We start from the raw sequence: 15,334 nt of genomic DNA, 5'->3' as shown, positions 1-15,334 counted from the left end.
AGTTTTTGAGTTTTAATAATTGTACAATAAAAAGATGTTTTATGAGTAACCTTATTCTCTTCAACATATTTTTATTTTCACAAAATGATCTATGAAATATAGGGGTCGTTGTATAGAGGGTTTTCTCGTCGCGTCATCGACCCGGATGTCACCATCTTGGAGGTACTCCGTATTACAACAAAGCACGAGTCCTAAGGAAGATCCAGAGCGTTATCAAGAAAATAGTAAATTATTACCAATAGGTCAGACAGAGAAAAACATTTGGAATTATATAGATGTCGCCCTGCGACAGACTGGAGACCTGTCCAGGGTGACCCCGCCTTCGCCCACAGCAGCTGGGATCGGCTCCAGACACCCGCGACCCGAAAGGGATAAGCGGTAGAAAATGAATGAATGAATGAATGAATGAATAGACTTCCAAAAGTTATATAAAACCAGGGTGAGGAATGCCAAAAACTGTCAGAGGAACGGAGGCGCTTGTGGTTCGCAAAGCTTCACCAAGATCTACGAGGGAAAATCTGGACAACATCCGAATGTGTTCGGCACATTTCTTGTCAGGTAAGTGAAACAGAGCAACAGTTTGAGCTCATTAATGACTTCATGTTACTTTGATCATTCATAAACATTTAGCTTCTGCAGAAACTTGAATTTTTCTGTCCCCAGCCTTAAGAGATCCAATTCTATTTGCCTTGTATTTGCTTCCTCTTGGGCAAATAATCAGTTTAAAGGTGTCTCTTATCATTGTTATGCTGATGATATCCAGCTTTATTTTTCCTTCTCACCCCACAACATTGCCTCCCTGTCAGCTCTAAGTGACTGTGTGACAGCGATAAAAAACTGGATGGCTAATAACTTTCTGCAGCTAAACTCTGATAAAACTGAATTTCTTATCTCTGCTCCTCCAAGTCTTGTGCCTCGGATCAAAGATGGTTTATGTCTCCATACCTCCGTGATTAAACCCTCCGTTAAAATTCTAGGTGTCACTGTAGACCACGCTCTGACTCTGGATCAACATGTGAAACTTCTGATCCGTTCTTGCTTTTTCCAGTTGAGGAACAGCCAGACTGAGGCCCGTTGTGTCTCAAGCTGAGATGGAGATCCTTATCCATGCGTTTGTATCCTCACGCCTGGATTACTGCACCTCGCTGTTTACCTGTGTCAGCAAAACATCTTTGGATCGCCTGCAAGTGGTCCAGAACGCCGCTGCCAGACTGCTGACCAGGACCCCCAGGAGGTCCCACATAACTCCAATCTTATCTGCTCTTCACTGGCTCCCCATTAAGTCTCGAATACAATATAAAATCCTTGTGGTTACATACAGAGCTCTGCACGGCCAGGCACCGCTCTACATCACAGATCTGTTACAGCCTTATGTTACCAGCAGGTCCCTGAGGTCCTCCGACCAGGGCCTGCTGGTTGTTCCTCGCTCAAGACTAAAAACTAAAGGTGACCGGGTGTTTGAGGTGGTGGCTCCCACTCTCTGGAACTCCCTCCCAGTTAATCTAAGATCAGCGGACTCTGTCGACTCCTTTAAAAAGCAGCTCAAGACGCATCTCTACAGTCTTGCTTTTCTGTGATTCTGTTGTTTCTTTTCCCGTTTTGTGTTGTTTTTTGTTCTGTTTTTTATCCTTTGTTGTTTATGATGTGTAAAGCACTTTGTGACTCAATGATCTTGAAAGGTGCTATACAAATAAAGTTTATTATTATTATTTATTATTATTAAGAGATGTATTACTCCTGAAGAAAACAGTTGGTGCTAGATTTTTAAAGTATTTTATGTAAAAAAAACATATTTCAGCTATCACACTATTTGTAGCCATCAGCCTGGTAATATTTGCGTTTTAATCAATTATTTAGAACCCCAACCCCTACGAGAGTGCTGGTCCCCAGTGAGGGTCCAGGAGGTGGGAGCCAACTCCTACGGATCTTTACCACCAATAAACCGTAGCTTCTCGAAATATCGGGCTTCCTCTTGTAACCCAAGGCCTTCCCGATATTCCTGTGCTTCTTCAGTCCGTTTTAACGAGCTTTTGCCACGGCTGAACGCACTCAAACTGTTCCATAACACACAATCGTGAATACTGTCAGTGTGATTGTTTACACTGAGTGTCTCCAATATGGCGGCGCAGCGAGGGTACCACCCAAGTCGTGACGTCGGTGAAAACCCTCTATAATCAGAGTCATACTATATTTGGGCCAATATGGTACTTAAACTTTTTCTTCTTTTGAATTTCATTAAGGAAACACACTGAAAGTGTTATTTGAGTTGCCTGATTGGGCTCAGAATTTATTTTGGACGAGACGTCCTGATTAGCTTTCATTGACCGGGGGTCAATTAAAGGGGCTGTATCATACAAAATTCACTTTTTGTATGTTTTAACCTTGTTATATAGTTATGTACTCATCAAAAACACCCCCAAAGCGTTTTTTTCCTTCGTGAATGTGTGTTTGAGCTTTCCTCATGTTTCTGCTGCTCAGAGAGGCAGCCCCTCCCACACCGTGAAAACGCTCCGTTTCCCATGTTGACGTCGCATGGAGAAGATGGCTCCCCTGAGCCATCCCCTATATATATATACATGTATATATATATGATTAACATGTTCTTTGACTGAAAAGGTTTAGGGCTGAAGCCGAAGCTTATTTAGCCCTCCTTTACCTCACTGCTGTATGGAAGAAAAAAAACCCATATAAAGTCGAACAAAGGTCCAAGATAGAGCATAACAAAGGGAGTCAACTTTTTTTAATCTTTTTTCCTGTCCTTTTTCATCCAATTTTCCTCCTTTTTCTTTATTCTTATCCCCCTTTATGAGGCCGCTAAGAATGGTATTAAAAATAAATGATAAATAGAAATTAATCAGGAAAAACAAGACAGACAAAAATAATTTTAAAAACATGAATGAATGAATGAATGAATGAATGAATTAGTAGAGCTACCTCAATGTATTGTATTTGTTAATGACCCTTGTTTTGTAAATTTTTTGAAAATATTCAGAGAGTTTGCTGTTTTGAGTTCCTTGTCCGGAGTGTTCCACAGAGTTACCCCTTTGACTGAAGCACAGTTTCCTTTAGTGTGTTCTTGCTTGTGTTTTATTGAATATTGCAGTGTCCCTCAGGTTCTATCTGGTCTCTCTTTGCTTGAACAGTTCCTCCATGCAGTCTGGGAGAATGTTTTGGTAATTCTTGTTGCTTTTTTTTGTAGTATGAAAATTGATGGATAATTGATTTATATAATAAATAACCCTAATAAATACCCCCACACTTCCACACAGTATGTTACATCCGGCAGTAACAGGGAGCAGTATAGTGTGTTAGGCTGTATTGCGCCCATGGAAAAAGTGCCTAGAAAGAGAATTTCACTCCACTTCACTGGATCTACGTGTTCAATGCATTTTTTCATAGACAATACCCTTCTAGACTCTGGGTTAAAAGTTCTACTCAGAATATTTGTCCAAACTTTGTTACCAGCCAGGAATCTATCTTTATCAGAAAACCCAAAAAACGGAAATCTGGTGCTGCTGTTTCTGCTTGTTTTAAGTACTGTGTTAATTGTGGCAACATAAAATCTTTATCAAATGTTATAAACACATCTACCAAACATTTGAAACTAATACTGGTGCCTTAGTGTACATATAGGTGAATTCAGAGTGAGAAATGTGGCTAATTTCTTGAAGGAAAGGCTTCCACTTAAGTGATTTGCACCCAGCAATGAAATATATGGTAAGTTTAGCTGAAGGCTAATGTGTCATTAAAAATATCACAACCTACTGTGTAATGAAAGATATAAAATAAAAAATGCACACCAAGGCCATAAATGGCTGAAAATCAACCGAATTGCTACCACACCCTCCTTTATCGGAATATTTAATATAAAATAAATGCACAAAAGGTCAGAATCATTCACAAGCATGGCATAGAACATTTATTCAAACAGGATAGTGTCTGAATATGAAAATATAGATTAATACACATACATATATTGAAAAAAATAAAGAAAGAAAAAGATAAACTGTGCATGGTGACGTGGTGCATATATTACTCTTAAAGCTAGGGTAGGCGATGTTGTCCAAAAGCACTTCTTGTCATACTGAGTGAAATGCTCCCTGCCCCCTGGGAGAAGTCAATACATTATGTGTACCGAACAAGGTGCGGAAAAAAACCTGACAACTGCAGCGGCCGCAGGACGGTAAAAACTCCGACCAATCGTAAGGCGCGGACCGCTCTTAAGAAACCAATCAGATGTCCCCCCCCCAACCCCACCCCACCCCTCCTCCCCCCCCTCGCGTGAAAAACAGAACGAAGCGGAGCGGGCGCGCTGCGGAGCGCGAGCCGCGACGTGGCGCTCCCCTGCGCGTTGTGCGGGCAGTCACACAGGTTAACATGGGAGGCATCAGAAACTCCCTGCGCGGCGCTTCGAGTCCAGTGCGTTCCCCCGTGACAGCGGGAACTCCTCCAGTGGGGTGGGGGCTGGGCGGAGCCTTGGGGAGATGCTACATTCGAATACATGCTAGTTTTCCAAGATCGCCAACCCCAGGTTTAATACTCACTTTCATCAAAGCCATCATCCCGTACAGCTCTGTCCTCTGTTTCTTTTGAAACATTATCGCATGCTTGACACCCACATAAATCTATAGAAGACAGTCTTGGAGACATACAACAAAATTTTTCAGTTTCACATTTGGTTGTCTTGCAACTACAGTGGACAATGGAAATTGCTGGTTTTAGTGTTTAATGTTTAGTGGTTTGATGTTTAATCCATCCTCGTATATTGCTCCAGATCATGCACCCTTCGTTCAAGGTCTACGACGGTTTGTCCTTGTCCTCGATCACTTTTTTTGAGCTGACTTAATTTATGTGAATCCAACCTTTCTCAGCTGAAGTGAAAGGCATCGTGCAGGAGACAGATTTGACCTTTCTACATTTCTTCACATTAAATCTCACATTTAGACTCTTCAGCTGGGAGATAAAATTAATTTAGAAAGAGGAGAAGAGTTGCAAATAGACATAAAAATGCGATGTCAAAAAGAAAGTGCTTCATGACCAGTGTTGGGTGTAATGCGTTGCTTTGTAACGCGTTACAGTAACGAAACTACTTTTTGGAGTTAAAAGTAACTTAACGGGCTACTACTGAAAATTTGGTAAAGAAACGTATTTCTTTTTTCAATTCAGTGCAACGTTCTCCTCCGGACGGATTTGACAGCGACACCTGCAGCCCTCTCAGCTTTGCAGCTGCGCAATACACACGGGCGCTCGTTCCACACAGAATGTGACACATGCTGGTAAATCATGACAACGGAGAAGCCGCCAGCGCCAACTTTTGAGGGATGGAGGTATTCCCACTACTTCGAACTCGTCCAAAACAAGGGGAGGAATCTGAGTGTTAGATGTACACTGTGCCCTGGCCAGGAACTTTTGTCCACTGCCGTTAATACAACTGCCAACCTCGCAAAGCATTTAAAAGCTAAACATGCTAACGTGAAGCTTGTAGCTCAAGATCCCCGGAGAAATGATGATGATATGCAAGGACAAGCAGCCAAGGCTTCATTTTCACCAGGTATCTAAAAAAGAGTTGGACAAACTTGTTGCTTCGTTCATCGTTGAAGAGATGTTGCCCGTCAATACTGTCGAGTCGGTAATGCTTCCTTTTACAGTACTGTAATTACCATGTATTAATATGGTGATTACAAGGTAAGTACCATGTAATAAGGAGAAGTTACTTAAGTTTACCATGTAATTACAGGGTAACTGTTCCGCCGTAAATAAGCTTTCTCTCAGTAGAGGTAGGAACCGAAATTTAATTAAATATAAATATCACCAAGTGGCGGAACTATGCATCTGCAGACGTTCCGGGTAGGACTGCATTAAGTGGTGCACAGATAAACGTGGAGAGAGAAAATAAGCTCCAAAAAGTCTGTAAAAAGAACAAAAATAGAAGGCTTCCCTCCTTTACAATGTGAAGTAGCCAGTGAGGTGTGTATATTTCCGTTTTGCTTGGTGTTGTATTGATCATTATCGTGGTGGTAGTGTGGTGGCTCTGCAGCTGGTGCTGGGCGGCTGTGGTCTCATGTTCAGGCTTGGGTGAATGTTATGGTTGTAACTCCGGTTTCATGTGTATGTTTGAATTTTTAAAGATATTTGTGTTTTGTGCAACGTGTATATTTGTCCAAAAAGGTTCATTGGTCTTCCAAGTTATAATCCAAAACAAAGGTTCCAAAACAAAGGAAAACAAAGGAAGACAGCTGACAGCTGCCGAAACTGTCAGGTAAATAACAAAATACCTCCCTGGTCTTTTGAAATGAACCTTTGTTTTGGAAAGTGTATATTTGTTTATTGTGTAAGTTTCTGTTTATTAAAGGTGCTGTAGGCAGGATTCCACATCTCCGCCATCTTGCTTAGGGTTACCTAAGCAAGATGGTGATTTGACCCATCTAAGATGGCGATTTGAAACCCAGGACAGTCAATCCTATCCTGTTTTCTCTGACATGACGCCCTTACGCAAGTTAAGACCCTCCCACAGGAATGTGCGATGAACGCCCCTCGACCAATCACGGTTAGAGCCTCATGGGCTCTTCTGATTGGTCAAAGATACCTGGAGCTGTGGAGATTCCTTTTCAGCTCAGAACAGAGACAGATGGAAACGCTGCGCCCTCGCGGTAGTGCAGTTATGCTACACTCCTAAAGGATTATCAATGGATACTCTAACATTTAATCCAAAGAAAACACAGAAAAATTAGCATTGACTAGCAAAATCCTGCCTACAGCAGCTTTAATATGTATATTTGTATGTTTTCAGCTCTCACGTTTGGGGTTTGGGTGTTACAGTGAATAAACCCTGAGCATTAAGAAGGAACAGTTGTGCTGTTCTTGTTTCCATCACGCCGAGGGAGGTACAAGTATGGACGTGGATGACGTGGCAACGTCTGGCTACGGCGGTCCTGGGTATTCAGGATGATGGAGATCAAGGGTTCCTGTAGACGGGTCTGCAGAAAACACATGATGATGTGAATTCACGAGACTGGAGCAGTGTACTTATTAATGTTGATTTAAAGTGATTGTTTATCACTGTTATTTGTATTTTATTTTTTGCAAAAAAATCTGTTCTGATTAAAAAAAGAAAAGTGCCTGACTGCTAAAAATGTGCACTGTTTTGTAAATTGTTTTATAAGAAGTTGAACTCCATTTGATTAAAATGTTTATCTTTGGCAGCTCTCTTGTGTTTGCATGTCTGTCACAGTGAGGTGTTTGGAGTGAGGAAGTGTAATAATAATGCGTTCATCTTAATGTAATGTGATGGCTGGTGATGGTGGTTTTTGATGGAAACTCTGATCTCCTGACAGATACAGTGTGCTGTTCAGAGACTGTATCAGACACTGATCAGGTTTGCTGCATTTTTGGTGCAAGTGTGTGGGGTAATGTGAAAGTTTCCTAGTAACGGGCTAAATACTGAGTAATACCAGGTAATAACATGGAAACAGACCTCACTTCCTTTTTCAGTACAAATCCACTTTAATAACTATGTAACTGTGATGGAGGAGGAACTAGAAGAAATAAAGAAGATGCTGACCTCGTTAACTTCGGAGGTGGGAAGAATTGCGACTCAACAACAAACTGTATTGGACCTTGCATTTAAAATCAAAGAACTAAAGAAACAAAATGAAGAAAAAGACAAAAAAATCTTATTTTTGGAAAATCATTTGGCGGATCTAGAGCAATATACAAGAATGAATGATTTGATAATAACTGGACTGGACATCAGGCCACGCTCCTACGCAAGGGCCGTGGATTCAGATAGAGAACCAAGTGAAAAAGATCTGGAGTCTGTGGAGCAACAGGTGATCCACTTTATGGAGAGTAAAGGAATCGCTCTGGACAACCGAGACATAGAGGCATGCCGTCCGCTGCCTTGCAGAGATCGGCAGCTCAAACCAGCTGTTATCCTGAGATTTGCAAACAGGAAACAAAAATATGCTCTTCTAAAGCAAGGAATGAAGTTAAAGGGAACTGATGTATATATCGATGAACATTTGACGAAGAAAAATGCTGACATTGCCAAGTTTGCTCGACAATTGCGCAGACAGAACAAGATCCAGGCAACGTGGACATCCAATTGCAGGGTGTTCATCAAACCCAATGGAACTCCTGAACAGGCAAAAGCCACCTGGATCAGAGAAGCAAAGGAACTAGAGAAGTATGCAACATGACAAGGTAACAAGTGACACGGATGAACTAATATAGCAGACACTTTATCTGTGACTTCATCCTTATCAGATACTGAGGATGAAAATGGTCAAAGAACAGAACTGGAGACATTCTCAATCGAGGAATACAAAGTAACCAATACCTTAATCAACGTGGACCCTGACTTGCATTTTTACAATGACATCGACTATAAATGTAGGTATCATGATGAAGAAGAGGTAACTAAATTTGATCTTAAGGGTATGTCTACAATTCATTTAAACTGTAGAAGCTTATATGCAAATTTTGAAAACATTAAAGAGTATTTAAACAAATTCAAAATAGAATTTAATGTAATTGCATTGTCAGAAACATGGATAAAACAAAATAGACCTGGGAACTTCGATCTTGATAATTATCACGTTTACACAAAATAGAAATCACAAGTCTGGTGGAGGAGTGGCACTTTATATACATAAAAACTTTGATGCACAATTAGTTCATAAAATGACAATGGCAAATGACTGCTGGTCAGTCTGGATCTGGAAGTCCCACAGGATCTTGGCTCGATTGTTCTGGACCACCTTTGGAGGAGTCTCCCATCTGGACCCTGGGACCTCCAGTCCATACTCAGTACATATGTTCCTGTACACGATGCCCACTACCTGGTTGTGCCGTTCCATGGATGCCTTGCCTGCCACTATCTGACCCCCTGCTGTGATGGTCTGTACTGTCTCTGGGGCTTCTTTGCACAGTCTGCACCTGGGGTCTTGTTTGGTGTGGTAGATCCCGGCCTCTACTGATCTTGTGTTCAGGGCCTGTTCTTGTGCAGCCATGATTAGTGCCTCTGTGCTGTCCTTCAGTCCAGCCTTTTCCAGCCACTGGGATGTTTTCTCAATGTCAGCCACTTCTTCAATGTGTCGGTGGTCCATGCCATGCAGGGCTTTATCTGTCCATGATAGCTCCTCTGGCTCCTCCTTACTGGGCTTTTGATGTCTGAGGCATTCACCTAGCAGATCATCACTGGGGCCATCTTCTTGGTATACTCATGGAGGCTCTTGGTTTCCTCCTGGATCGTGGCTCTGACACTCACTAGTCCTCGGCCTCCCTCCTTTCTCTTGGTGTACAGCCTCAGTATGCTGGACTTAGGGTGGAACTCTCCATGCATTGTAAGGAGCTTTCTTGTCTTGATATCAGTGGCTTGCATTTCTTCCAGTGGCCAGGATATTATGCCAGCAGGGTATCTGATTACTGGTAGGGCGGAGGTGTTTATGGCCTGGATCTTATTTTTGCCATTCAGCTGACTCTTCAGGACCTGTCTTCCTCTCTGTAGGTATTTGGCTGTGGCTGACTTTCCAGCTGCCTCCTCATGGTTACCATTTACCTGTGGGATCCCCAGGTACTTGTAGCTGTCCTGCACATCTGTTATGTTCCCTTCAGGCAATTCAACTCCTTCAGTTGTGATCACCTTCCCTCTTCTAGATACCATTCGTCCACACTTATCCAGTCCGAATGACATCCCGATGTCATTGCTGCATGTCCTGGTGAGGTGGATCAGGGAGTCGATGTCTCGCTCATTCTTGGCATACAGTTTGATGTCATCCATGTAGAGGAGGTGGCTGACAGTTGTTCCGCTCTTGAACCGGTATCCAAAGCCGCTCTTGGTAATGATCTGGCTGAGGGGGTTCAGGCCTATCAGACCAGCAGGGGGGACAGGGCCTCACCTTGGTATATGCCGCATTTGATGCTCACCTGTGCCACTGGCTTTGAGTTGGCCTCTAGACTGGTCTTCCACAGCCCCATTGAGTTCTGAATGAAGCTCCTTAGAGTCCTGTTGATGTTGTACAGTTTCAAGCACTCCAGTATCCACGTGTGGGCTTTCTTGTAATCAATCCAGGCAGTGCACAGGTTGGTGCTGCGGGCCTTGCAGTCTTGGGCAATTGCCCTGTCAACCAGTAGCTGGTGTTTGGCCCCCCTGGTGTTATTGCCAATCCCTTTTTGTGCTTTACTCATGTACTGATCCATGTGCCTACTTATCTTGGCCACTTTGATGCCTGATAGGAGTTTCCATGTGGTGCTGAGGCAGGTTATAGTTTGATGGTATTGTTCCCTTCTGGGTGTCCTTCTTTTTTGAACACGTTGGATGGGTTGATTAAATGATTATGTGTTTAAGAACTGTTTTTTTAATTATACAAATATGGTTTCAACGTGCATTTTCAACTGAGATGGAGGTTTGGGCTGCTTTCTACAAGTTTCAGATGTTTTTACGGGTTTGATCGACAGATCTGGCAACCTCCTCCACTGGACTGCAGAGGCAGACGCTGCTGCGGTGACTCCGTTCTGTAGACGGAACGCAGACAGAACGGTTGTTCTGCTGTACAGGATTTTTCTGCAGGCCATAAAATCGCCGACTTTCAGAAGAAAGAATGTGCGATGTGCGTGCTCAGAATAACAGTTTGTATCGTGCGTTACGGAAGCCTCACACGGACAAAGGTGTGGTGAGTTTCGCGCCTACTCGTTGCTGGACTCAAAAGACCATGATTCATTGCAGATGGGAGCATGCGCAGAACCAAAAACAATGTCCCTTAACTCGTTATCTGTTTACACGGCGGCACTTTCAAGTTTGAAAAGGAGTAACCCAGCGGTCTGTATCGGGTTTTACAAATCTCGAAAATGAGCTTTTCCGGGTTTTGGCGGGTGTTTACATGGCCACATGCTATTGGGTTATTGCCAACATTCGAGTTTGAAAAGGGTTATTGGCTGCATGTAAACGTAATGATTTCTGGTTTCGCTCATGCTGAGATGTGGACATGTATGTGTCAAGGCCCTTGTCCAAGGGCCCAACTGAATTAGGATACGCCCTGACTGGGATTAGAACCCCCGACCTCCTGTTCCAAAGTCCGTGTCCCTAAATATATATGTGTGTGTGTGTGTGTGTGTGTGTGTGTGTGTGTGTGTGTGTGTGTGTGTGTGTGAGGGTGTGTGTGTGTGAAAACATAAAGGCATGTACATTTCTATATGAACAAATATATTAAAATATAAAGACAGATCATTTTATATGCCTCTCCATTTACTGACATTTCTTCAAAAGTGTTAATTTTGCTAACACTAGAACTGCGGCGGCAGTCTGATGGACAGGTTTGGAATTTTTGGGCGAATCCCAATTCGCTGCTTAATCCTCAGTCTTACTCCTCATTCCTCAAAATGCTCCCGTGAAGTTAAGTGTTGTCCCATTCCTAAACAAGTTGAGGAAAGGAGCGAGACTAAGGGACGTTATCTCCCTTAATTTTGAGATTCTACCAGACCTACCTTGGAGTTAAAGCAGAACTTTGCAACTTTTTTACCTCAATAAATGTGTTTCAGAATCCCTGTGGGGTAAACAAAGACTTGTCACGGTGATTCGCCGGTCCCTTCACTCCCCCCGGGGTCTGAGTCCTGAAAACAGCGCTTGCAGTTTCAGAGGAGCGACCCGACTACATCTGAGAGAACAAACCTGCTTTACGGCGCTCATACGGGAGGACAAGGATAAAATGCAGAGGGCGTTTACGACAGTGAGCTTTCACAGGAGACCAGTAGGGGGAGCGCTACAGCAAATCTTGCATAGCGCTGCTTTAAGGATAACCCAGAATGCTTGTTAAATAGTTCGATTTGCTGTTATTTTATTAATAAAAAATTGTGTATATTACTTTGGGAGTAAGTGTATTAAGTTTCTATCACAGATAATATTTACAAAGGCTATTAGAAAGAAATCATGAAAATTCATTTGAATGCATTTATTAACAAGGTCACACAGCAAAATGTTCAACATTTCTAATGCAGGGCGCATTACTTACAGTTATAAAGGGCGTTGTTATTGATCATTGGCCAAAATTATTACAGCTGTTCTTCCACTTCAGCCCCCCCACCCCGCGCTCCACGCGTGTGCGCTCTCTCTCTCTCCTTCGGACCAAAGAAGCGTCGCGCTAGACGCTAGCTCCCCCCCCGACAGTCCAAAAACTGCTCCCCCCTGCGCGCTCCCCCCTGGCCAAACTTTTTTCCTACAGGAAACGCTGCACTTCTGGCTTTCTTCTACCCTTTTGTGCAGTGCTGCCCCCTGTGGTCCAAGGACGTAACTGTCTTTAAGGGCTGTCCCATTTCCAAGTGACGTTACATTCCTTAACACTTGTTTTTAGGAGGCACTTAATTTGAGATTGAGGATCAAGGTTGAGGAGTGAGGATTAAGCAGAGAATTGGGATTGGGCCTTAATGTCTCATTATGTCTCCTGTGATAGAGCAGGTCGTGTTGTGTGTCTGCAAACAAGGCTTATGTTTCCTGTGTCAATTTCTCCTCGGCTATCCAGGCGCGATTCGCGCCTGTGTTGGAGAGCAGGGAAGCGCTGTTGGCTGCCTTGACATTCCCAAAATTTAAGGTCAGATGGATGGGGAAGTGAAGGGAAGAGAAACGGCGCGTTCGATGCTCATCGCGGAGTGTTGCACTGTACCCGGCGCAGAGCTGGCTAAGAATAAAAACCAAGAAGTTGGCAGTGCCACTGCCACTCCCAGCAGTCCCAACGAGAAGGGCTTTTTTCTTTTGATGAGGAGGAGGATGTGGTGTCCTTCAGTGCAGACTCAGAGTACATGAGATCAGGCTCAGAGCTGGAAGTCGTCGACCGTTCCCCCGTGTGAAAGATGTGTTCATGAAATATAACACTCCCACACCATCCAGTGCAGCAGTGAGGCTGTTCAGCCTGGGAGGTCTGGTGCTTACCCCCAGAAGAAACAAACTTTCAGACAGATGTTTTGAAAGACTGCTCCTGATGAGATATAATCGCACATTTTGTGGTCATGTACAGTGAGTTGCCTTCCACCCATGCCGTAGGCATAGCCGAAGCCTGTGCCTAATCTCCTCTTTTCTGTCGGCCATCACTGTGAACAAGGGTCAGTATATTCTGTTAACATTGCCTTTAAATTTTGAGGCTAGTAATGGTTTAAGATGGGCCTAATTTGAATGTGGCTTAAATGTCATTGCCTCCAAGCCATATCATTTTTTTTTCTTTACACAAGCCATCAACATCAGGCCACTTTAGGTTATTCTTTTGCTTTTGGATTTAGATGAGGCATTGTTTTATTTTAAGACAATGAGCCATTTTGAGATTTTCATCATGTTGCTCCTCAGGAGCCTGTTGACGTGATTTGCACTAACTTTGCACTAGTTTTGGGGTCGCCTGTTTAATGAAAGACTTTGACTGTAGCTTAAACCCTCATGCATATTTTGTTCACATGTATGCCCATAAGATATATGGAGAGGCTATGCTTTAGGATATTGTTTGTTTCATGAGGCTTCAGTGATGATGGAGTTGAAGCCTGTTGTAGCCCAGTGTTTTCTTGTTCCGTGCTCTGTTTGTGGCAGTTTGTATAATAAAGAGCACAAAAGAAATACCTGTTACGCCTCTATATAAGAACTTTATGTTGGCCTACAAATTTAGGAACAGGCTCTGCACAATGTTGAGCAACATTAAAGTAAAAAGTAACAGGTAACGTGAAAAGTTACTTTCCATGGAGGGTAACTAAGTAAAATAAGAAGTTACTTTTTTAAGAAGTAACGAGTAATGAGCAAACATTACTTTTTAAAAGTAACTTCCCCAACACTGTTCATGACTTTAGAGAAAGTCTCCACAGCTGCTTCAGATGGTTTGCAGATTAGTTTCATTCTTTACAGTTTGTTGATGTCGTTTGTTTCACTCACCCCCTGTGCTGGGTAGAGGGTCCAGCCCAGCTCCGCTGTCGCTGTAGTGGAATCCATTAAGACCTCTGCAATGAGGGGAAAAAAAGTTGAGATTTTTCATTAAAGCGAGGGTAGGCGATGTTGTCCTACAGCACTTCTTGTCATACTGAGTGAAATGCTCCTCGCCCCCTGGGAGAAGTCAATACATTATGTGGACGGAACAAGGTGCGGAAAAAATCTGACAACAGTAGCGGCCAAAGGACAGTAAAAACTCCGACCAATCGGAAGGTGCGGACTGCTCTTAAGAAACCAATCAGAGGCCGTGCTCCGCTGTCTGAACAGCCCCATCTGCTCCGCTCCGCGCGCGCGCGTGTGTGTGTGTGTGTGTGTGTGTGTGTGTGTGTGTGTGTGTGTGTGTGTGAGCGCGCGGCGCAGATCAGCTCACAAGACGCCTCTCGGTAATGACGTCGTGCAGCAAAGTATCATAGTGTGCAAAGCGCTGGTCAGTTTACGTCTATGTGCCGAGAAACATGAACCCCGGACATCTCCTTGAATTTAAGAAAACCCGCCCGGACGCCCCGGACAGGACGTAAAAACTGGACATGTCCGGGTAAAAGAGGACGGTCACGACGCGGTCATGTTGGTGGGGGTGTGGCGTTGGGCCAAGCACTGATTGGAGTAGGAGGAGCTTCGGGGGATGGGTTGAGGTGTGCGACTTTCAAATCTTGCAGGCTCTTCAACATCGTCCACCCGAGCTTTAACAGCAGCACAGCAAATCAGTGATGGGACTGTTTTCTATAAGCAATGTTAATATTTTAACAAAAAATAATGAATTGATGAGGTATTGATCATGTCAGACATACCTCTTCATGTTTCACATCAAAATGCAGTGACAACTCAAACTATTCCACACCAGCAATGCAACGGAAAAAACCCACAATGTCATCGAGGAACTAGAAAATTCCAGAGAAAATTTTACTTTGTGCTTGCCAGCTGCTGCAGAGAGTGTGTGTGTGTGAGCGTGAGTGTGTGTTTATATAGCTCCTCGATATTCACTGTGAGCTCTGAGCTGAGATCAGCGGTACCCACAATGCCTCTGGCTCGCTCCACAACGCCTTTTTAACATTGTGGGTCAACGGTCTTGGTCGTGGTCAGTCTTGGTCTTGTTCAGTCGGAGTCTTGGTCTTGGTCGATCTTGGTCTTGGGCTTGGTCAGTCATACTCTTAGTCTTGTTCTTGGTCTTGGTCTATCTTGGCCTTGGTCTTGCTCTCGGACACTCTTGGTCTTGGTCAGTCGTAGTCTTAGTCTTGGTCTTGGTCAATCTTGGCCTTGGTCTTGGTCGTGGTCAGTTTTGGTCTTGGTCAGTGTTGGTCTTGGTCTTGGTCAATCTTGGCCTTGGTCAGTCGGAGTCTTGGTCTTGGTCTTGGTCTTGGGCTGTCGTAGTCAGTCTTAGTC

General features: G+C 43.6%; 1 protein-coding gene across 1 annotated transcript in view; it reads right to left on the bottom strand.

The window, feature by feature from the left end:
- LOC115407842 (ephrin type-B receptor 2-like) overlaps positions 1–13,957 on the bottom strand; it is an 89,111-nt gene extending 75,154 nt beyond the window's left edge. The window contains exon 1 of the mRNA XM_030118361.1: positions 13,901–13,957. Within this exon, the coding sequence (XP_029974221.1) occupies positions 13,901–13,957 (57 nt within the window). The remainder of the gene's footprint in view (positions 1–13,900) is intronic.
- Between the last annotated feature and the right edge of the window lie 1,377 nt (positions 13,958–15,334).

This window comes from Salarias fasciatus, chromosome 20 (genome assembly GCF_902148845.1).
Source record: "Salarias fasciatus chromosome 20, fSalaFa1.1, whole genome shotgun sequence".
NCBI lineage: Eukaryota > Metazoa > Chordata > Actinopteri > Blenniiformes > Blenniidae > Salarias > Salarias fasciatus.
The sequence above is the reverse complement of the archived record's forward strand: the minus strand, read 5'-3'. Positions and strand labels throughout refer to the sequence as shown.